The sequence below is a fragment of the Elephas maximus genome, chromosome 10 (genome assembly GCF_024166365.1).
Source record: "Elephas maximus indicus isolate mEleMax1 chromosome 10, mEleMax1 primary haplotype, whole genome shotgun sequence".
Taxonomy (NCBI): Eukaryota; Metazoa; Chordata; class Mammalia; order Proboscidea; family Elephantidae; genus Elephas; species Elephas maximus.
Window position 1 is genome coordinate 51619355 of NC_064828.1, and position 22532 is coordinate 51641886.

A 22532-nucleotide genomic window follows, 5' to 3' on the forward strand; every position below is an offset into this window, starting at 1 on the left:
TCAAATTAATTTTGGTCTCCTCTCTTAAAGGAGGTACTGAAATGTGGGAACCGTTTTAGAAAGACTTCTATTGAAAAAAATTTTTTTTAAGTTATTCCTTGAAAGGAATAAGCTTTTGTTTTCTGGACAATATAATTTAAGAAGACCTCATTCTCCCCTCAATGACAGATAAATGAGGTATTAGTATATATTTGTTTAATTGAATGTTTAAAATAATTTTTATATTTTTGTTTTCCTTTTCAATCGAATATGGGCTTTAAGTCAAGTTACTATCTGTGGTCATAAGAAGGGAATTTTAAAATGATTCACTTCCATTTTAGTGCAAGGATGCCAAATGAGTGTTATCTTGTTTCAAGTGTTTATTCCATCAATGCTGTTATTGCTAAAACCCTTGTTTTATACTCGCCTTCAGAGCTTGTGGGCTCTCTCGTTGAGGTGAATTTGATATTTAGGAACTGCTGAAAGCATTATAGAGCCAAATTTATTTGGTGGATATAAAGTTTATGGTCACATTGGTTAAAATTATTTTGGGAAGAAGTAGAGAGTTATGTTACAGCATTGAGACTCAGTTTATTGTGTGGCTTTTAAACTAATCTGAGGATATTTCCAAAAGAGTTGTTTTAAAAAATACTTTAGTAGTAGCAGAATTATTGAAATAGGTTATAGCTCCTAAGATAATTGTTTTAAAGGAATCATTCTCATTTTGATACAGAGTATTGGAATATTAGTTAAGCAGCAAATACCTCATTTTATAATTACTGTATCTGGCTTAGAAATCTTTACATTGCAATTTACTTTCTTCCCTTATTTTTCAGACTTAGTATTTATAGCTTTAATCACGGATTTTATGTTTAAACTCAGTTGCTTGTTTTTTGTCTTTTTTTTTAAAACAGGTAATCAATGATTATGATAATATTTAAAAATGAAATTTTTAGGCAAATGTTTGTTTATGCACTTGGCAAAATTATTTTTTCCTTGTCATAGAAATGGCTTTGCAGGATATATAGTCTAATGTATTTTTAGGACAACTTTGTTTTCACTCTTTAAATAGCACTTGAATTTTGTTTGTTTATAGCTCTCCATAATTTCCTAGATAAAACAGAATTGTATTTTTTTCCTGTAATTAGATTCAAGAGGACCAGGGAATCTTCTGGACCATCAGATTACCAATGAGAGAGGAGAATCAAGCTATGATAGGTTACTTGATCCTCAAAGAGCAGCTTCTGACACTGGTTCCTTGTCTCCTCCATGGGAACAAGATCGTAGGATGATGATCCCTCCATCAGGTTTGTAAAGAGTATGTTTATATTTGAAAGGCAGCTAGTATGTGGAACATACAGAAATAGGAGAAAAGAGGAGCAACAGTGTGCCCTGTCATAAGAAAAACATGACACAAGCTATTGTTGCTGTATGCTGTTGAATCCATTCCAGCTCAGAGCGACCCTATATGACACGTATTAGAAAACAACAAAACATGAATTTCCAAATGGAATAATTAGGGGTAATTGTTCACATTATAGAAAGCAGTTTTTGCCCCTAAATGGAATGTTTTTAATTTAACATTCATTTGAGCATATTTAACTGTGATAAAAACAAGGATTAGTAAAATGCAGCCCTTGTCTTAAGGGACGTTACTGCAAGATTTTGAGGGAAATCATATCTATACCTGTATAGAGGACCTTTTCTTTAAAGAATTCACAAGTTATCAGTTCCAGAATTCTCTGTCGTGTGCTCTGCTTGTCTCTCAAAAATACAATCTAGTGTAGTGGTTCTCAAACTTGACTAATCATCAGACATCACCTAAGGAACCTGAAAAAAAATATACAGATACCTGGGTTCCGTCTCAGACAGGACCTTCTGAACGTGAACTGTAGAGGTGACCCTGTATTTCTGAAAAAAAAGCTCCTTAGGACATTCTGAGAATTAGCTAAATGTGAAAACCACCAGTCTAACCAAAACCCTCAGTATATGGACAAGGACACTGAGTTCCCAAAGAGATTAGCTGACATTCTTAAGGTAAAACAGCTAGGTGACTAGCTGTAACTAGAACTCAGATTCCCAATTCCTAGGCCACTGTTCTTTCCACTACTAATATAATATAGTTCTTTTAATTATCAATTTGTTCCTCTTCCATAAAATCAGGAAATATTTACGTGTCATTTAAGAATTGCCTGAAACCCATAATTTTTAGACCTTTCAGTATTGTCCTACAGATCTTGAGTCTCTTTGTTTCCTTTTTTTTTTTTTTTCTTTCTTCTTTTGATTGGACAATTTCTCTTGATCTGTCTTCAAGTTTATTGACTTTTCCCTCTGTCGTCTCCATTCTGCTATTAAACTCACCCAGTAAATGCTTTATTTTAGTTATTTAATTTTTCAGTTCTAGAATTTCCATTTGGTTCTTTTTTTTTTTTTTTTTTTGTAGTTTTGATTTCTTGGCTGAGATTTCTTATCTTTTTGTTCAGCATAAACATTTTTTAAACTCATGAAGCATAATGTGATAATACCGAAAAAACCCAAACCCATTGTCAACAAGTTGACTCTGACTCACAGTGACCCTGTAAGAACAGAGTAGAGCTGCCCCATAGGGTTTCTAGGGAGCAGCTGGTGGATTTGAACTGCTGACCTTTTGGTTAGCAGCCAAGCTCTTAACCACTGTTCCCCCAGGGCTGCTTTAAATCCTTACATGATCATTCCAATATCTGAATTATCTTGAGATTGGCCTCTAATGGATTATCTTTTCCCTTAAGAATGGGTATTTTCCTGTTTCTTGGTATATTGAGTAATTTTAGATTGTATCCAGGACATTGTGTAGGTTCTGAATTCTATTATATTTCTGAAGAGTGTTGTTGGTTTTGTTTTTAAAGACAGTTAACTTGGTGTTATGGATTAAATTATGTTCCCCAAAAATATGTGTTGTAAATCCTAACCTTTATGTCTGTGGTTATAATCCCATTTGGGAATGGATTGTCTTTGTTATGTTAATGAGGCAGGATTAGTGTAGGGTATATCTTGAGTCAATCGCTTTTGAGATATAAAGGGTATTAAACAAGCAAGCTAGGAAGCAGAGATGGGGGAAGAGAGTTGCGGTATTCCTGTTATACCAGCACTAGATAACTAAAACATTTGGTAAGACCTGAACTGCAAACACCCTCTTTCATGGGCAGCAGGTCAAGTATCAGTTTAGTTTTGGTTAAAAACTGTTTTAAGTTTGACTTACACATGTGTAGCTCAGGGGTCAGCTGTAGACTTGGGCAGGGTTTATTCAGAAAAGTTTGGGCTCCACCTCTCTGGCTGTCTCTCTGAGATTCTCCACTCTCACTGCCTTGGATTTTGTCTTCTGGTTCTTTAGCTAGAAAGATGGCCTATGTTCCATTGGAATTTTTGTTACTCTTTGCTATACCTCAACTGTGGTTTGCTTTTAGGCTAAATCACAACAATGGGAAACTCACACAGTGCTTGTCCCTTTTCCAAGTTTCTGCTCGTTTTCCAAATCTGCCTACCTTCGTTAATGCTCCATTTGTTGCTGTTTCAGAGCCTTTAGATAGTTTTTTTTGGTATATTGCCTAGAGTTTATAGTTATCTTTGGAGGGTCAGTTTGTTACGAGCTTATTCTTCGATACTAGAAGTAGAACCTGGTATCCATAATTTTCATCGAAGCTTAACTAAAAGTTCATAGTTGTGAGCTTCTAAATTGGTAAGTCTTTAGAGAAGAGAGATGTAGCTGTTCTTTAGAGAGTGTCTCCAAATACTGCACTTGGTCCATCTGGTTTGACATAGGGTTACCTGTGCCAACTCTAATCTCAGTGAAGAAGTATAATTCTGCAGACACAGCCAAGGAATGTTGGATGCTGTTCTTAACTTTATGACTGGATGAGGGGGGTCAAATGACTTCTGAGGCTCTAGCTTGAGTTGAAGTAATACTAATAAATGCATTAACTGTTAGCCCTGTTCCTAGCCACTGTAGAATTACAAAAATATTCCACATTAGCCTTTGGTACATCCTCACCCCACCCAAATAGTTACCGAAGAGGCTTCAGGGTAGGTTCTTTTTTTTTTTGTATTCCATTTAACTAATTGATAAATTAGAACACTGAACAAGGAACGAGGGATCCTAGGTTTTTTTCTGCTAACGTTTTATACAACGTTGAGCCATTCATTTTACCTGTAACTGTTTTATCATCTCCAAAATATGGGCTTCTGTAAAATACAGGTGGTAATATTCTAAAGTAACACCCACCCCTCCCTCCCTGCCAGACACACACCAAACTGAAACCAAATCCGTTGCCGTCGAGTCAATTCCGACTCATAGCGACCCTACAGGACAGAGTAGAACTGCCCCATGGAGTTCCAAGGGGTGCCTGGTGGATCTGAACTGCTGACCTTTTGGTTAGCAGTTGTAGCTCTTAACCACTATGCCACCAGAGTTTCCACACACGCACACATACATTGTTATTTTAGGGTTGAATTATTGGGACTCATGAAGAGCCCTGCTTCCCACTAATAATTGTGTCTTTAAGATTTTTCTAAAATTTAAAATAATTTAAAGTATTTGTTATGTTAAAAAATAATATAACAACTAAAATAAACTTTTGAAGAATATATGGATTCTCTAGTGGTTTGAAGCTTAGTTGTCATTTAGTTCTGTTGAGCATACTTTGTAATATTCATACGTCCCCCTTATACTTAGCAGAAATTTTTTACATTCCTATTGACTTAAGTTGGCGGAAATAATTAAAAAAGTTGGTAATTCCATTGTTTTTAATAACTTATTTCTACACTATTAAACACTTTGAAGGGGAAAAAAAGCATTATTTATATAGTTGGAAAAATATGTTATAGCTTGTCCTTTTTCTCACATATCCTATTTCAGACATTTTTATTCCTTAGAGATTTTGTTAGCATTAGCAAGTATAAACCTAGTTTCTTCAAGTAATTAAAATATTGTTCTTATTATTTTTAATAGCTACCTCATTTATTCTTCTATAACTCTGTATGCACTGTTAATGATTATTAAAGATTAAAAGACAAAACTTTATGTTGTTGTCGTTAGGTGCTATAGAGTCAGTTCCAACAAATAGCAACCCAGTGTACAGCAGAATAAAACCTGCTCAGTCCTGTTGCATCCTCACAGTTGTTGTTATGTTTGAGCACATTGTTGTAGCCACTGTGTCAGTCCATCTTATAGAGGGTCTTCCTCTTCTTCACTGACTCTCTACCAAGCATGATGTCCTTCTCCAGGGGCTGGTCCCTCCTGATAAAATATCCAAAGTATGTAAGACAGATTCTCACCATCCTTGATTCTAAGGGCCATCCTGGTTGTACTTCTAATGAGAAAGATTTGGTTGTTCTTCTGGCAGTCCATGGTATATTCAGTATTCTCTGCCAACGCCGTAATTTGAAGGCATCAATTCTTCTTTGGTCTTTCTTATTTGCTGTCCAGCTTTCCCATGCATATGAGGCAATTGAAAATACCAGTGCTTGGGTCACGTGTACCTCAGTCCTTAAAGTGACATCTTTTAACACTTTAAAGAGGTCCATTTTTTTTTTGTTGTTTTTTTTTGAGAATATACATAGCAAAACATACACCAATTCAGCAGTTTCTGTGTGTATAATTTAGTGACCTTGATTACATTCTTTGAGCTGTGCAACCATCCTCACCCTCCATTTCTGAGTTGTTCTTCCCTTATTGACATAAACTCACTCTCCCATAGGTCTCTATGTAATCTTTAAAGTTGCTGTTGTCAGTTTGATCCCATATAGATAGTTCTTAAAAGAGCATAATCCCAAGGCTGACCTTTTTTACTAGTTAAGCTAAACAGTTTGGTTTTAAAATGACTTTAGGGGATACTTTTGGTTTAAGGTTTAAATATTACCTCAGGGCACTATTTTCAGGGGTTTTACCCACCATCCATCGACAGCACTGGGTTTTACCCACCATCCATGGCTCCACAAAGTCAAAATGTTCATTGGTCAAAGTGCACCATCCAGTTTTCAGGTCTCAGGGCATAGGAGGCAGTTATTCATGGAGGCAATCAGCCACACATTCCGTATCCTCCTCTTATTCCTGCTATTCCTTTTTCCTTAAAAATGTCTTTTGTAGCAGACTTGTCCAGCGCAGTACATCGTTTGATTTCTTGACTGCTACTTCAATGGGTGTTGATTGTGGATCCAAGTAAAATTTAATCCTTGACAACTTCAATATTTTCTGCATTTATTATGATGTTGCTTATTGGTCTAATTGTGAGGATTTTTGTTTTCTTTATTTAGAGGTATAATCTATACAGGCTGTTGTGGTATGATGGCTTGCTTTTGTGTGGCCTTTGTAGGCATGGTCCTGTAACTCCCACCCAGCTGATTGGGGGGGACTATGCAGATAGGGTAATTGTAGCCCACCAAAGGGATTGGTTGGTTTTGGTATCCTACTGGGCTTGATATGAGTGACCGCAGAGGCGGGAAAGAGAAGACTTCACCACCAAGGAAAAACAGCCAGGAGCCAGCATGTGCTTTGGACCCGGGATCCCTGCAGTGAGAAGCTCCTGGACCCAGGAGACAGAAAGCAAGCTGTAACCCTGAAGATCCAGCAGCAGGAGACAGTGCATTGGGAAGCCCATGTAGCAAGAAAGCTGAATGCCTTTGGGCAGAGATTAAGGGCCAGGAGGAGGCGTGCTTGTGAGCATGACTGGGAAGAGGCTATTCTGATGAAGAACTGTATCCTTGCGTGTTCCTGTACCTGAGTCGTAACCTGTTACTTTCCTCGTAAACCTCATAATTGTGAGTACGGTCTGTGAGTTCTGTGTGGCCGTTGCAATCAATGATTGAACCCAGCAGAGAAGTAGAGAGGGCTGTGGGAGGGATGACTGGTGTTAGAATTGGTGAAGATGGTGGAGAGAGGGGGCTTGTCTGGCCTCTGTCTCAGGGGAGTCAGCCTTGTGTTGTTGATCTTGATTTTCCTTCCCCCTTGTGGAGCTGGAGGAGGTCAGACATCACTCCCAAGCCATTTTTACAGCTGTAGTTTCTGATCTTCATCAGTAAGTGCTTAGGCCCTCTTTGCTTTCACCAGCCAAGGTTGTATCATCTGCATATTGCAGGTCGTTAATGATTCTTCCTCTGATCCTGGTGCCATGCTCTTCTTCATATAGTTTAGCTTCCACAATTATTTGCTCAGCATACAGGTTGAATAAATACAGTGAAAGGATACAACCCTGACGCACACCTTTCCTGATTTTAAACCACACAGCATCCCCTTTGTTCTGTTCGAACAACTGCCTCTTAATGTATATACAGGTTCTGCATGAGTGCAATTAAATGTTCTGGAATTCCCATTCTTTGCAGTGTTATCCATAATTTGTTATAATCCATACAGTCGAATGCCTTTGCATAGTCAATAAAACACAGATAAACATCTTTCTGGTATACTCTGCTTTCAGCCGAGATCCATCTGACATCAGCAATGATATCCCTCATTCCACATCCTCTTCTGAATCCGGCTTGAATTTCTGGCAGTACCCTATTGATATGCCACCATTTTTTTTTTTTTTTTTAATATGCTGTAGGTAAAAGTTTACAGACCAAATTAGTTTCTTATTAAGCAATTAATATATAAATCGTTTTGTGACATTGGTTGCTAACTCCGCGTTGTGTCAACACTCTCCCTTTCTCTACCCGTTGCAACCATTTTTTAATTACCTTCAGCAAAATTTTATTTGTGTGTGCTGTTAATGATATTGTTCGATAATTTCCATATTATGTTGGATCAGCTTTCTTTGGAATGGGCAGAAATACGGATCTCTTCTGGTCAATTGGCCAAGTAACTGTCTTCCAAATTTCTTAGCATAGACTAGTGAGTGCTTCCAACGTTGCATCTGATCATTGAAACATCTCAGTTGTTATTCCATCAGTTTCTGGAGACTTTGTTCTTCCCATTTGGTGTTCTAGGTCCAGATCTTTACGCATTTCATTATAATATAGTCATGCATCGCTTAATGTCCATAATGCATTCTGTAAAATAAGACACTATATAATGGGGATCTTGTGTAGACACCGTGCAGTCATTTGCCACATAACAGCCATTCAGGCAACATTCAACTGTATGTACCTCTGTGGTCCCATAAAGTTATATGAGGAAATCAGCAGTGTGTTTATGGCAAATGCCACCTAAGTGGTCACCAGCTGGCTCTCCAAGTGCATGGGCCTCACATGCTGAGCAATGTGAGCAAGCAGGCAATTTGCATGCATTCCATTTGTTAATCCAACTGCCCGCCTTGTGTTGCTAAGTGATTGCTTGTATGCCTGCTTGCACTTATCAGCATGGGAGGCCCATGTACTTTACGAGCCAGCTGGAGTGCCCTTAGGTTGCAAATGCCGTAAACACACCGCTGATATCCCTATATAACCTTATGGGACCACAGAAGTATATGTCATCAGACGTTTATGCACTATATGGCTGTACTTCTGTTCATCTCTTTTACTTCATCATTTCTTACATTCACTTTAGCTGCAGCATGTTCAAGAGCAAGTTTCAGAGTCTCTTCTGACATCCATTTTGGTCTTTTCTTTCTTTCCTATCTTCTTATGACTTTTTTCTTTCTTCATGTGTGATGTCCTTGATGTATTCTCACAACTTGTCTGGTCTTTGGTCATTAGTGTTCAAGGTGTCAAATTTTTCTTTAGATGGTCTCTAAATTCAGATGGGATATACTCAAGGTTGTGCTTTGGCTCTAGTGGACTTGTTTTCATTTTCTTCAGCTTCGGCTTAAACTTGGGTATAAGCAATTGATGGTCTGTTCTGCATTTAGCCCCTGGCATTGTTCTGACTGATGATATTGAGCTTTTCTATCATCTCTTTCCACATATGTCATTGATTTGATTCCTGTGTCTTTCCACCTGGCAAGGCCCACGTGTATAGTCACTGTTTTATGTTGTTGAAAAAAAGATATTTCCAATGAAGAAGTCATTGGTCTTGCGAAATTCTGTCATGCCATCTCTGGTGTTATTTCTGTCACCAAGGCCGTATTTTCCAACTACTGATCTTCCTTCGTTTCCAACTTGCCCTTTCCAATCACCAGTAATTATCAATGCATCTCGATTGCATGTTTGATCAATTTCGGACTGCAGACATTGATAAACATCTTCAATCTCTTCATCTTTGGCATTAGTGGTTGGGGTGTAAATTCGAATAATAGTCATATTAGCTGTTCTTTCTTGTAGATGTATGGATATTATTCTATCACTGACAGCATTATACTTCAGGATAGATCTTGAAATGTTCTTTTTGGCAATGAATGCAACACCGTACCTCTTCAATTTGTCATTCCCATCATAATAGACCATATGATTGTCTGGTTCAGAATGGCCAATACCAGTCCATTGTAGCTTAGTAGTATGCCTAGGATATCTATCTACAAGCATTCCATTTCATTTTTGACAACTTCCTATTTTCCTAGATTCGTATTTTGTGCATTCTGCATTTGATTATTAATGGATGTTTGCAGCTGTTTCTTCTCATTTTGAGTAGTGCCACATCATCAAATGAAAGTTTCAGAAGCTTTTTTCATCCGTGTTGTTAAGGTTGACTCTACTTTGAGGAGGCACCTTTTTCTCAGTCATATTTTGAGTGCCTTTCACCCTGAGGGGCTCATCTTGTGGCACTATATCAAACAGTGTTCCACTGTTATTCACATGGTCTTTGTTTTGTTTTTAATATTTTATTGTGTTTTAGATGAAAGTTTAAATAGCAAATTACCTTCCCATTTAACAATCTTTATACAACTTGTTCCATGACATTAGTTACGTTTTTCACAACACATCAATATTCTCATTATTTCCATTCTTTTTGTTCTGTTTCCATTCCTTTAGCTTTCCAGTCCCTCCTTAGCTTCTCATCTTTGTTTTAAGGTACCTGTTCACCATTTGGTCTCATATAGTTGATTACTTAAGCGAGCACAGTCTATTTATAACCCAGTCTATTATTTAGATGAAAGGTGACCACTGGGAGTGGTTTCAGCTCCACATTCAAAGGGTATCTTAGGGCAGTAGTCTAGGGGGTTCCTCTAGTCTCTGTTGGTCAAGTAAGTCTGGCCTGTTTTAGGATTTTGAGTTTTGTTCTACATTTTTGTTCCTTTCTATCTGGGATCTTCTGTTGCATCTCTTGTCAGAATGGTTGGTAGTGGAACCCAACACCGTCTAGTTCTTGTCTCAGACTGTACGAGGCTGTGGTTCATATGGCCTGTTAATCCTGTGGAGTAGTTTCTTCTTTGAACCTTCATTCTCTTTTATTCCAGATGAGTAGAGACCAATAATTGTATCTTAGATGGCCGATTATAAGATTTTAAGACCCCAGATGCTACTCACCAAACTAGGATATAGAACATTATCTTTATGAACTATGTTATGCCAACTGACCGAGTTGTCCCACAAACCCAATAATCCAGTCCCACAAGGTGTTTTGTTATGTCTAAAAAGTATCTGTTACTGTGTCCCCTATGTGGTTAACTATAAATCAAGTCAGCCTCTCACACAAAAACATACACCTTGCTACATACTCCCAATTGCTCTCCCCCTAATGAGACAGCCCGCTGCCTCCCTCCACTCTCTCTTTTCGTGTCCATTTCGCCAGCTTCTAACCCCCTCTACCCTCTCATCTCCCTTCCAGGGAGGAGATGCCAACCTAGTCTCAAGTGTCTATGTGGTTAATTATAAATATGAATATATATACAATATATAAACATGTATGTACGTGTACCTACAGATATACCTGCATGTGTACACCTGTACACTCGTATGTGCCTTCCTATACACATATACGGATACGTGTCTAACTGTGTAACAACACATATATTTTTTTGGTTGTTACTGTGGCAGAATTGTATGTTACAGCATTTACCAAAATTGTCCCTTATTCTTGCGTACTTAGTGTGTTTGTTTACCTTGGGCAAGTTGTGCAGACTTCACGCATATTGAGTATTGCCTTTCCTATCACTAAAAATATAAAATGTCTACTCTCTAGAAAGTAATTCTCCCTCCCTCCCTCCCTCCCTCCCCACCCCTAGGAACCATCAGAGAACGTTACCTTCTCTGTGTATACCTATTCTTGACTTTTTATAAAAGTGAGACCATAAAATATTTGTACATTTGTGATTGGCTTATTTCACTTAGCATAATATCCTCTAGATTCATTCATGTTATAAGGTGTTTCACAAACTCCTCATTATTCTTTATAATTGTGTAGTATTCCATTGTATTTATGTAACACAATTTGTTTATCCATTCATCTGTTGATGGTCACTTAGATTGTTGCTATCTTTTTGCTATTGTGAATAATGCTGCAGTGAACATACGTGTACATATGTATATTTTTGTCACTGCTTATTCATAAGGTTTCCACTGGCCAATTTTTTAGAAGTAGATGACCAAGTCCTTCATCCTAGTTTATCATAGTCTGGAAGCTCCCCTGAAACCTGCCTACCATGGGTGACTCTGCTGGTACATGAAATAGCAGTGGCATAGCTTCCAGTTGTCATTGCAACATGCAGGCCACCACAATATGACAGACTGACAGATGAGTGCTGGCAAAATTGACTACCATTTTAGAATAAGGCTAATTCTGTTTAAGGACAATTTGTACGCAAAATTGATTTTGTGTCTGTAGTGCAATGTATCTGTTACTTTAACATTCCTATGTATGTTTATAACTTAGATTACATGTTGTAGAGCAAGAATGGTATAGGTGAAAAAATAATTAGATTGGAAATAAAAAAATATGGTTTTCAGTCTTTATCTTTTTGTCTGATTTTGCCAACTTGTTTTCTCTCTCTAGGCCTTAGTCCTTTTACACACAGATGGGTTTGAATTAAGTGATCTATGTAGTCAATTTAGCTAAGTAAATAAAATTTAACCAGGTATTAATGGTTAATATTGGGTTTTGCTAGGTAATTTTCAATTTAATGGCTTCATTGAAGAGTAGCCTAAAATGCTGGGCAAATCTTTGTTTCCTTATCTCAAAGATCTTGGTCCCATAATACCTTACTGCTTTGCTAGCTTTCAGTATTGTTAAAGGCCTTTAAAAAACATTTATCAGTTTTCTTGATGAGGTAGTATCATCAGCTGAGGGGAATGGAAGAGGAGGGAATTACTGGAGATTTAAAAGCGAGAAGAAGGTATGCAATAGCTATTTAGGAGAGTGGAGGAACTAAAACTTCAATAAAGTGATTATAGGGCAGTGTTGGGTGCCCATTTGAAATTTATGGTCATGAATATGAATGAGAGCAGTAAACAGTATATTTCTAATATAGTTTATAATCATAAAATGGAAACTATAAATTTATCATTGCAATTAGGTTTCAGCGCATACTTTGTGCCACATATTACGCTAAGTGCCTTTTTAAATCATTCTAACAACTCTAAGGGTGTTATTCCTGTTTTACTGATGGAGAAGCGAAAGTACAGAGAGGTTGCATAACCTGCTGAATGCCACAGAACTAAATAATATGGCAAATTCCTGTTATCTGACCTCCCAGAATTTACTTATTAGCATTTGCTTCAGATATGCGTGTACACACGTGTACGTGTGTGTGTATTCGCTTCATCCATATCAGTAATAGGGTGGGAGAGAGACAGTCACCCAGTTTATCCCCTCTGACCTTCCTCATACTTCTGGAACTGGACACATATGCACACCCAGTCTATGAAAGTGTGCTGTTGCCTCCCAGGGATGAAATAGACTGCCTATGTTTTTTCAAGAATGATGAGTTCCACAAGGACCCAGGAGTTACCATTTTATCATTATAAATGGCCTCTGGGGACAAAGAAAAGGGTGGCTATATCACTACCTGAGTCAGAGTTTTTGTCTAAATATATGTCTGTCCAGATGGCCTTAATATGAGCAGTGTTAACCATCTATTCACCTGCTGAGTCAAAGCTTTTTCCCTTTAGTTTTGCATGGATGCTAAATTCCAAAATGTTGAAGTTACTGAAAATTTGACCACCTGTGACCTCTGAATGATACTCTTTCTGCTTTGGTGACAATTTTTTTTTTTTTAATCACCAACTGTTCTGCTAAATTTCTTGCTGTATTTACATTTTCTGTTCCCCACCCCCCCCATCTTTGCTTATAGCTCTCTCCCTAATTGCTTTTAGTATAAAATATGCTGTTTTACTAAAATTGTCTCCCTAGAATATGGGTCAAAGTCTTTTAGGAAGCAAGAGAGATGTTTAAATTCAATATATTAGACTTAAGTAAACTTAATTTTTTTTTTTTTTAAGTACTAATGAAGATATTTTAAAAACTTGTTTTCTAGGCCAACCATATCCTGATCCAGCTCTTCCTCCACAAAGACAAGATAGATACTATTCTAATTCTGGTAGACTGTCTGGACCAGCAGAGCTCAGAAGTTGTAATATGCCTTCTATGGATAAAACGGGTAAGAAACACCTTGGCTTTTTTAATAATGGTGGCGTACTTAAAGAACTGGAAATTGAATAAAGGACTAATATAATTGTTTTCTCTAGTAGCTTTTAAGGCCAAAATCTATTTCCTGAAAAGTTTCTGATTTTATATTTTTCATTATATTATACAAATATAGTATCTGAATATACTTTGGTGGTGATTTGAACATCATAATAATGGAGTTACTGTCTGCACCTAGGTGGTAAATTGTACTCTGTTCCAAGATTAATTTTCTGTTTTTTTCAGTCCACTTACCTATATCCTGTTTAGTAATCAGGGGAATTAGGCAAGTAAATGTGAATGTTGTTGTTGTTGTTAGATGCCATCCAGTCAGTTCCAACTCGAGCAACCCTGTGTACAACAGAACGAAACACTGCCCTGTCCTGTGCCATCCTCACAATCCTTGTTATGTTTGAACCCAAAATGTGGATGGATATATGAAAATTCATCAGAAAAATAATTTGGGTGCATGCATTGTTGATGGTGTAATTGGTTGCCTTGTTTAAACATTTTATACTTAAGACAAATTTAACTTAAATGTTGACTGAACAGCCTACTATTTGTCAGGTACTCTTTCACATAAACCACCTCACAGCAACCCACTGAGACTGGGAAACACATGTATCCAATGTATCAATCAGAAGTATATAACGTTAAGAAAATAAAAAGATGTCTCAATATATATTTCTCAAAATATATACATATTTAAGTAGAAATTAAATTTGTTGATAAAAAGCTACCTCAGGAGAGAGTGTATATTTGGTGGGACATTCTCTAATTGAAATACTTATTATTTTAGAAAAATCAATCTTTTTTGAATACAAAGCAAAGAAGAACCATAGTCTGGATTTCTGTTATTAGGTAGTTAATTCTTTCTGTCTGTTTCGCTTTTGAAATTGTTTCTCCTATTAGTTCAGGCTTTATGGAATGAAAGCATATATGTGATTGAACCTTCACTTTTAAATTACTGCTATTTAAAATTTTTTACATTCCCATTTTTTCCCCTAATTAAGCTATATCCAATTTAGCAAGTATTTATTAAGTACCTAATGTTTAAAAGGAAACCCTTACGGCATAGTGGTTAAGTGCTACGGCTGCTAACCAAAAGGTTGGCAGTTCGAATCCACCAGGTGCTCCTTGGAAACTCTATGGGGCAGTTCTACCCTGTCCTGTTGGGTCGCTATGAGTCGGAATCAACTCGACGGCAGTGGGTTTGGTTTTGTTTTTGGAAAGTTTAAAAAGTACGGTGCATGACAGGTTAGGTGTACCAGTTATAGTAATGTGTAGTCTTTGCCTGTAATAAGCTAAGAATTAAATAAGGCAGAAAGACAAATATATGTGTTTCATACTGGTCAGAATAAACCCCATTGGAAAGTATGCCAGGTGGTTTCAGAGAAAGGGAGAACACCTGTCTATTTGGAGAATCAGGGAAAGCTCCATGAAGGTGGTGGCATTTGAGCTGTATTTGAAGGTATTTGAGCAATTAATTGAGAGGTGAGGGTATATGTCAGTGATAACAAATGACATGGACAAAAACAAAAGAACACGAGTCATTGATGGGTAATGGCTGTTATCACTTGACTTGGGGGTTAAATGAGTTAATGTGTGTGGAAAGTATTTTGTAAACAGAAAAGTTCTATATAAACACAAGATGTTATTATTAGTTTGTCAGTATGTGGTATTTGCTTGAGGGAGAATGGTGAGATACATGATTGAAACACATTGGCTAGCACTAGTGCTCAGTAAACATTTATTGAATGAAAATGAATTGTCTCTACCAAACACAGCTATAAATACACAAGGAACAGAAGACAAATTAGATAACTAGGACTTCCTAGAAATTAAATACTTATGCTCATCAAAAAACTTTATCAAAAGGGTAAAAAGAAAAGCTACAGATTGGGAAAAAATCTTTTGGAATGATATATCTGATAAGAGTCTAATCTCTAAAATATGTAGAAAACATCAACAACAAAGAGGCAAACAACCCAATTAAAAAATGGGCGAAGGACATGAACAAACACTTCACCAAAGAGGACATTCTAGCAGCCAACCAACACATGAAAAGGTGCACGTGATCAATAGCCATCAGAGAGATGCAAATCATTGTCTGAGACAAAAAGCAAGGAGCAGCAGCAAACTTGTCAGAGGAGATTTTGAGTGTCATATTGAACTTAAAAAATTAGTGGTTCCTTTAGCTAAGAGCAGAAACCCTGGTGGCGTAGTGGTTAAGTGCTACAGCTGCTAACCAAGAGATTTGCAGTTCAAATCCACCAGGCACTCCTTGGAAACTCTGTGGGGCAGTTCTACTCTGTCCTGTAGGGTTGCTATGAGTTGGAATCGACTCAACGGCAGTGGGTTTGGTTTGGTTTTTTGGTTTAGCTAAGAGCTACGACTACTAACCAAGAGGCCAGCAGTTCGGATCCACCAACTGCTGCTTGTAAACCCTACGGGTCAGTTCTACTCTGTCCTAAAGGGTCACGATGAGTTGGAATTGACTCAACAGCGGTGGGTTTGGTTTTGGGTTGGTGATACACCTGCATGGATGTTCAAGTGGGCAGTTCAGGCTTTGATGTCCTGGTGAAAACATCTGAATCTGAATTATAAATCTGGAAATCATTAGTAGAATACATCTAATTAAAGCTGTAGGAGTGGATGGAGTTTCTCAAGGAGAGATTTAGAAGCGAAGAGGGTGGAACTCTGAGGACATCACCATTTAAGAATGGTTAGGAGGATTGAAACCCACCGAAGAGACTGAGAAAGAGCATCTAGAAAAATAAGAGGAATGGAGAGCAAGAAAAGATTGAAGGCTGAGAGCATTTTAAGTGGTAGAAAGTGACATAAAATAAGGACTGTTGTTGTTGTCCTTGAGTCGATTCCAGCTCATGGCAACCTCACGTGTCGGAGTAGAACTGTGCTCCATAGGGTTTTTGTTGTTGTTCTTAGATTTTTTTTTTAATTGTTGTAAAAATATATATAACACAACATTTGCCAATTTAAAGTTTTTCACATGTACAATTTAGTGACATCAGTTACATTAATCATGTTGTGCAACCATCACCAATATCTGTTGTCAAATTTTCCATCACCATAAAGAGAAACTCACTGCTTCTTAAACATCGACTCCTCATGTTCCCCTCCCTGCCACCCTCCCTTGGTGACCACTGCTAAACTTTGGTCTCTATACATTTGCCTATTTTGGGTATTGCATATGTGTGAAATCATACAATATTTGTCCTTTTATGATTGGCTTATGTCACTCAGCATAATGTTTTCAAGGTTCATTCATGTCATAGCATGCTATATGACATCTTTTCTCTTCATGGCTGAGTAATATTTCATTGTATAGATATACCACATTTTGTTTATCCAGTTGTCTGTTGATGGACATTTAGGTTGTTTCCACCTTTTGGCAGTTGTGAGTGGTCCTGCAATGCACAGGGGTGCCCATGAGACTGCACCACTGCTTTCAGTCTCTTGGGTGTGTATCTAGGAGTGGAATTGCTGGATCATGTGGTAGTCCCATGTTTAACTTTTTGAGGGTTTCATCCCCCTTTCATCTTTAACACAAAGGATGCGTATTAGGGAGTGACCTTGTGAGGGAGGAGAAAGAAGCAGCAGTGAAATGAGCGAGAAGTCAAGCCAACAGAGAGAGAAGGGTTCCTGAGGAGACTGAAGAAAAGGGATTCTGAGCACAAGAACAGAGTCACAGATTGGCTTGAAAGAGTCTTCCATCAGAGGAGGGAGAGAAAAGGCTAGAGGGATGTATTTGCAGATATGGTTGTACGTTTGGTCACAGAAAGTTAAGGAAGAGTCTAAGTGGCTGCCGTAGTAAGTTTGAGGAGAATGGGCAAGGTTTGAAATTGCTGAGAGGAGAGGTGGTTCAGCCACAGAGGAAGGCCAGGCAGCGTGCAGCTGGAGATCCTTCAGCCTGTAGTGGTGCCAGCCTGTGTGGCTCTGTGGTGATTTTACCCCCAGCAGTGCTCAGCAGCCCAGGGACAGACGAAGTGGAAAGAGAGAATTAGATTAATCTAGGGTTGAGATGTTGTCAAACACATGTGAAAAACAGCCAGTAGGGCAAGGATATTAATAATTGGCTGAAGTGATGAACTTTGAAGCCTAGTAAGTCAGGGAAATAAGTGAAGAAAGGAGAAAACCCACAGGTCAGAGGACTGGAGGCCTCAGTGAGGTCAAAAGACAGGTGTAGTGGAATAACTAAATGAGAATGCTAGGAGAGGCTAGGTAACTGGTACATAGAGAGGGAGGTTTGAATTTATGTTCTCAGAGATCAAGTAGTTCTTCATGATAAAGTCTAGGAATACGTATTGAGAAACAGTAGCCAAATTCAAATTGCTAGTCTGTGTCATCTGATGGAGGAATAACAAAGGAAGGAAGGAAGGAGGGAGAGGGATGCTACCTCCCAGTCACAGGCGTCTTCTTGTGCGGCTGCTGCAACAGGATTGCCTAGGAACTACCTGGAGAAATCACTGCCACATGCCTTTGCAGAACTTCTAATCCCCCCAAATTCCCAGGGACCCGAAGCTGTTCTTGTGGCCCTGATACAGGATGCTGTTGTCAAGCTGGTTTGTGTGTAGACAAGAGAAGTGGGAAAATAATAGTGTCCTTTGTGACTCGGAGATATTCCAAGAAAGGACTGATCAATTATATTTTCATTTAACTCTATTTCTAGATGGGCCAATGTCTTCAGAAATGGAATCCAGTAAAAATTACCCCAAAGAAGATCTTGGCGTAAGTATTGAAAGTGGAATTTTATCCATGTTTTGAGGAGCCTTCTAATCTCTTGGCTTACTAGAATAGAAATTTAGCTAACAATCTAGTTTTTGATATAAAACTGCTTTCTTTTTTGACAAACATACTTTGCATTATAGCTGTTTCATTTCTGGATTATAGTCTGTGGTGATAAAGTGCAATTGGTAGGTTAGAGATTTGAGTTACTTTATAGTTAAACAAGAATTTGGATTTTTATTTGAACGTTTTAAAGTACATTTTCGTTTACTATTTTGCAATCTTGGTTTTGGTTGCCTTGAAAATACAAAGATAGGCATGTTATATTTTCTGTTTTTAGTTATGTTTGATAAAAAGAATGTATATTTTGGTGCTCTTAAACTGTATGTGTGTTTTATCTTTAGCCAGAATATTACTTTATTGGTGAAAACTGTTGAGTTAATAAAATGTTTTTGATAGCTAAAAACAACCTGTTATGTTAATGTGGAAAACTGTTTGAATCTTTCTCTGGAGTCTGTTCAACAGTCCTACACTGTTTTCTGCCTAGGTGTTGAGGTTTCTTGTAAACTTAAGGCTTTTAGGAAAACTATCACAGATTTTAGTGACTGCCATATGTCAATTTTTTATAGAATTTAAATGTGCCTGATTCGTCTCTCCCTGCCGAAAGTGAAGCAGCTAGACCTGGCTTTGTTCCTCCACCTCTTCTTCCAGTCCGAGGTCCGGTATTTCCAATGGACGCAAGGGGGCCTTTCCTGAGAAGAGGGCCTCCTTTTCCTCCACCTCCTCCTGGAAGCATGTTTGGACCTTCCCGAGACTATTTTCCACCAAGGGATTTCTTTGGCCCGCCACATCCTCCATTAGCAAGTATGCTTTTTTTTAAAACTTAATATATGTTTAACAGAGTAAACCCGAGATATTAATTTTACTATCTATTCACCTGACGGCAGTGGTTATTCACCTAGTGGAAACTCTGGTGGCGTAGTGGTTAAGTGCTATGGCTGCTGACCAAAAAGGTCAGCAGTTCAAATCCACCAGGCACTTCTTGGAACTCTGTGGGATGGGTGGTTCTACTCTGTCCTATAGGGTCACTATGATTTGGACTCGACTCAACAGCAGTGGGTTTGGTTTTTTTTTTTAATTCACCTAGTAGGGGGCCTGGTGGTGCAGTGGTTAAGAACTTCACTGCTAATCAAGAGGTTAGCAGTACAAATCCATAGCTGCTCCTTGGAAACTCTATGGGGCAGAGTTTGCTCTGCTCTGTCCTGTAGGGTCGCTATGAGTTGGAATTGACTCGATGGCAAAGAGCTTTTTTTTTGTTTGTTTGTTTATTCACCTAGTAATATTAAAAAAAAAAAAAAAAATTTTTTTTTTTTAATACAGCAGAGGAATAAGTTTCACATGTTCTGTGAGTATACCATTGCTCTTCCAAACTGGGAAGGATGAGGCTTCAACTTGATTCATTTTACTAGTATGGAATTATTTGTATATTTTAGTAGTTAAGAAAATCATTGGATTTTTGAAGCGGTCTTATATTAAGACTAAGGTTATTCGTAATTATTTGATAGGCACTGGGTACTGTGGCAGTTGGCAAAAATAATTACAATTTATATTTTAACATTAAGATTACTGGCTAAAGTATTTGTAAAAGTGTTTTTGCATAAACAGTTACCATGCGTTTTATTTCAAACCTAAAATGTGTTTGGCCTGTTTATTGAATTTACTGGAATTCTTTCATAGCCTCACATAAGAAAAAAGGAATAATTTATTTCTTTTATATCCATACATTACCATTTAGAACTATAGATCCCTATAGAATAAATACACAGTTACCAAATACTAGGCAGAAGCCTGTTATTTGCTTGATGTAGATATTCCTTCCCGATATTCCCCCTCTATTTCTAAAATTTAAGATGAATTAAAATAAATTTTCTTTGGAGGATTTCAAGACAGTCTTTGATATAACTGGAAATGTTTTAGGGTAGTATGAAATTACAATTGGGAATCACTGATCTGATTTTTAAATCTGCTGAAAATTATATGAAATGAAAGAGTTTGTGAAATAAGTTTTGTCTCTTTTGAAATAATTCCCCTCCTGTTTTAAAATGTTGGTGCTAGATTTCCATAGGCCAAAAATTGTGTCTAAAAATGATATTTTCTCTTACATGTGTAGTTGGAATATGTTTTAGCTCGAGTAATTATTATGGTGTCAGTTTTTGAGTATAAAGACAGGTATTAGAAATTATAAACTAATGATTTATTAGTACAGGTGCTTAAAGTTAAAAAATGTCTTTTACCAATCTCTTTGAACAGTGAGAAACATCTATTCACCAAGGGGTTTTCCTCCTTATCTTCCCCCAAGACCTGGCTTTTACCCCCGACCCCCACATCCTGAAAGTAGAAGTGAATTCCCTCCAGCGTTGACTGCACCTTCAGATGAGCCTGCTGCTGAACGTCCAGAACCACAGCAAGAAACTTGACAATACTTTTGGTTTCTCTTCAAAAGGAATTTTGACTTCTCTCTCATTTTCAGTTTAAGTAACTGCTGTTACTTAAGTGATTATACTTTTGCTCAAATTGAAGCTTAACGGAACTATAATTCTCAGGATAGTATTTTATAAATAAAGATGATTTAAATATGAATCTTATGAGTAAATTATTTCCATTTTATTTTATTCCAGATGATATAATTATTTTAATTTGATTAATCCACTATCACATAAACAATACTGCAGATATATATATATATATATATATATATATATATATATATATATGTATTTTTATGTATGTATATATAAAATCTTGCAGTTGGGGATGTTTTAAATTCCAAAGCCTGTGTCTTTATGCCAAGAATTGTATTTACTGTAGTTGTAGACAAATGTGAAAATAACTTTGTGCTTAATTAAATTTTAATTGGTTTAAAGATTTGTTTAGCATTTATAATAATAATAATAAAATCATCTAGTTTTTCCATAAATGTGGCTTCATTTATTAGTCTTTTTTCCTTCTGTCAGTAACTTGAAGCTCAAAACTAATACTTTGTATTGGTCTTTCTGATTCTATTAGCTTACCAAAAATATACCTTCTTTCTTACAAATAGACATAAATGACTCCAAGCTACAAATTAATACACTTTTAAAAATAAAAATGGATTATATTTTAAAAAAAAACAGGATATTGTTTAGTGGTGAATTTCAGAATTTGGAATTCTTAATTCAGTCACTGGTTTTCTCTATAGTTCTATTTCTTGTTTTTCTCTTCATTTGTAAGATAATGGCTTTTCTGTAGAGAATGTTGAGATTTACTACAGGATAACTCTGTCGAGACCATGTGCCATCATTTTGAGCTTTGGACCCAATATCCTTACGGGAATTTTTCCTCAATCAGGTCTGTGTTTTATTATTAGACTTGAACATCAATATGATTTTGAAAGGAAGGGAAAATTAAGTATAGCTAATAAATATCTCAATACTTATGATGATAATTTGTTTATTTTTAGTTTACTGGATTGTTTATTTTTTTCACTGCCAAAAGGCAGAAGATGAAACATTACTGAACAAAGCAGTGATGCATTTGTAATCGGAACGTTTCATGCCAGCGTTTTTCCACTTGTCTTTGGGACACTGATCTGGTGAGGTATTTCCACCCCCTCCCCACTTCCACCCCCAGTGCAGAAAAAAATAAACAAACAGAAGGGATCTATGTGAAATGTTTGGAAAAATAGTAAGTAGAATGAGGACTGTGATGGCATTGTTACATTTGTTATTTAAATGCCAGCTTTCAGGGGAAATAAAGACAACTTTTTAAAGTTGGAAAGTAAAAGGAAGAAGAGAAATAGGAAAGAAACTATGCAGAATATTCTGGTCAAGTTAAATTTTTGTTTGTTTGCCCTAGGGTAGGATAGACCTGTCATAGCTAAGACAGAAGGGAAGGACAGAAGAGAAGGCAAAATTAAACACAGAGTGGTAATAAACTGAGGGAGCAAAATCACAGAGGAGGCAGGAAAGCACAAGATGAGAGCACAGTGGGAGACAGGAAAGGCTGATAACAGGCTGACTAGCTTAAAATACATTGTCTAGAATGATGGATATTGTTAGCCTTAAAATATGTTTTTATTAAAATAATACGACCAAATGGGAACAAATCAAGTAATAAGAGAATAGCTTAGAATGAATAGTATATTTTCCCCCTTCTTTTCCTTATCCCCAGCTATATTTCCCAAATAGTTTCCCTTTTAACTGTTCATTATTTAATTCTGCTGTATCTAGAATTTTAGGGGGTAGCCTAAATTTGAATTCTTGATTTATTAAATTTATCAATTTATTAATCCTTGAGATCCAAA

The 22532-nt window shown here is 37.0% G+C and overlaps 1 protein-coding gene across 5 annotated transcripts in view; it reads left to right on the forward strand.

The window, feature by feature from the left end:
• The window catches only part of MIA2 (MIA SH3 domain ER export factor 2), a 116910-nt gene extending 96010 nt beyond the window's left edge, over positions 1-20900 (forward strand). For 4 of the 5 annotated variants that reach the window (XM_049899462.1, XM_049899461.1, XM_049899463.1 and 1 more), the window contains 5 exons: positions 1128-1286; positions 13296-13418; positions 18135-18193; positions 18820-19054; positions 20501-20892. In XM_049899462.1, coding sequence (XP_049755419.1) covers positions 1128-1286; positions 13296-13418; positions 18135-18193; positions 18820-19054; positions 20501-20667 — 743 coding nt within the window. In that variant the 3' untranslated portion in view covers positions 20668-20892. Of the gene's footprint in view, positions 1-1127; positions 1287-13295; positions 13419-18134; positions 18194-18819; positions 19055-20500 lie in introns of all 5 variants that reach the window. The other variant, XM_049899458.1, reaches the window with a different exon arrangement.
• Positions 20901-22532: the final 1632 nt, after the last annotated feature.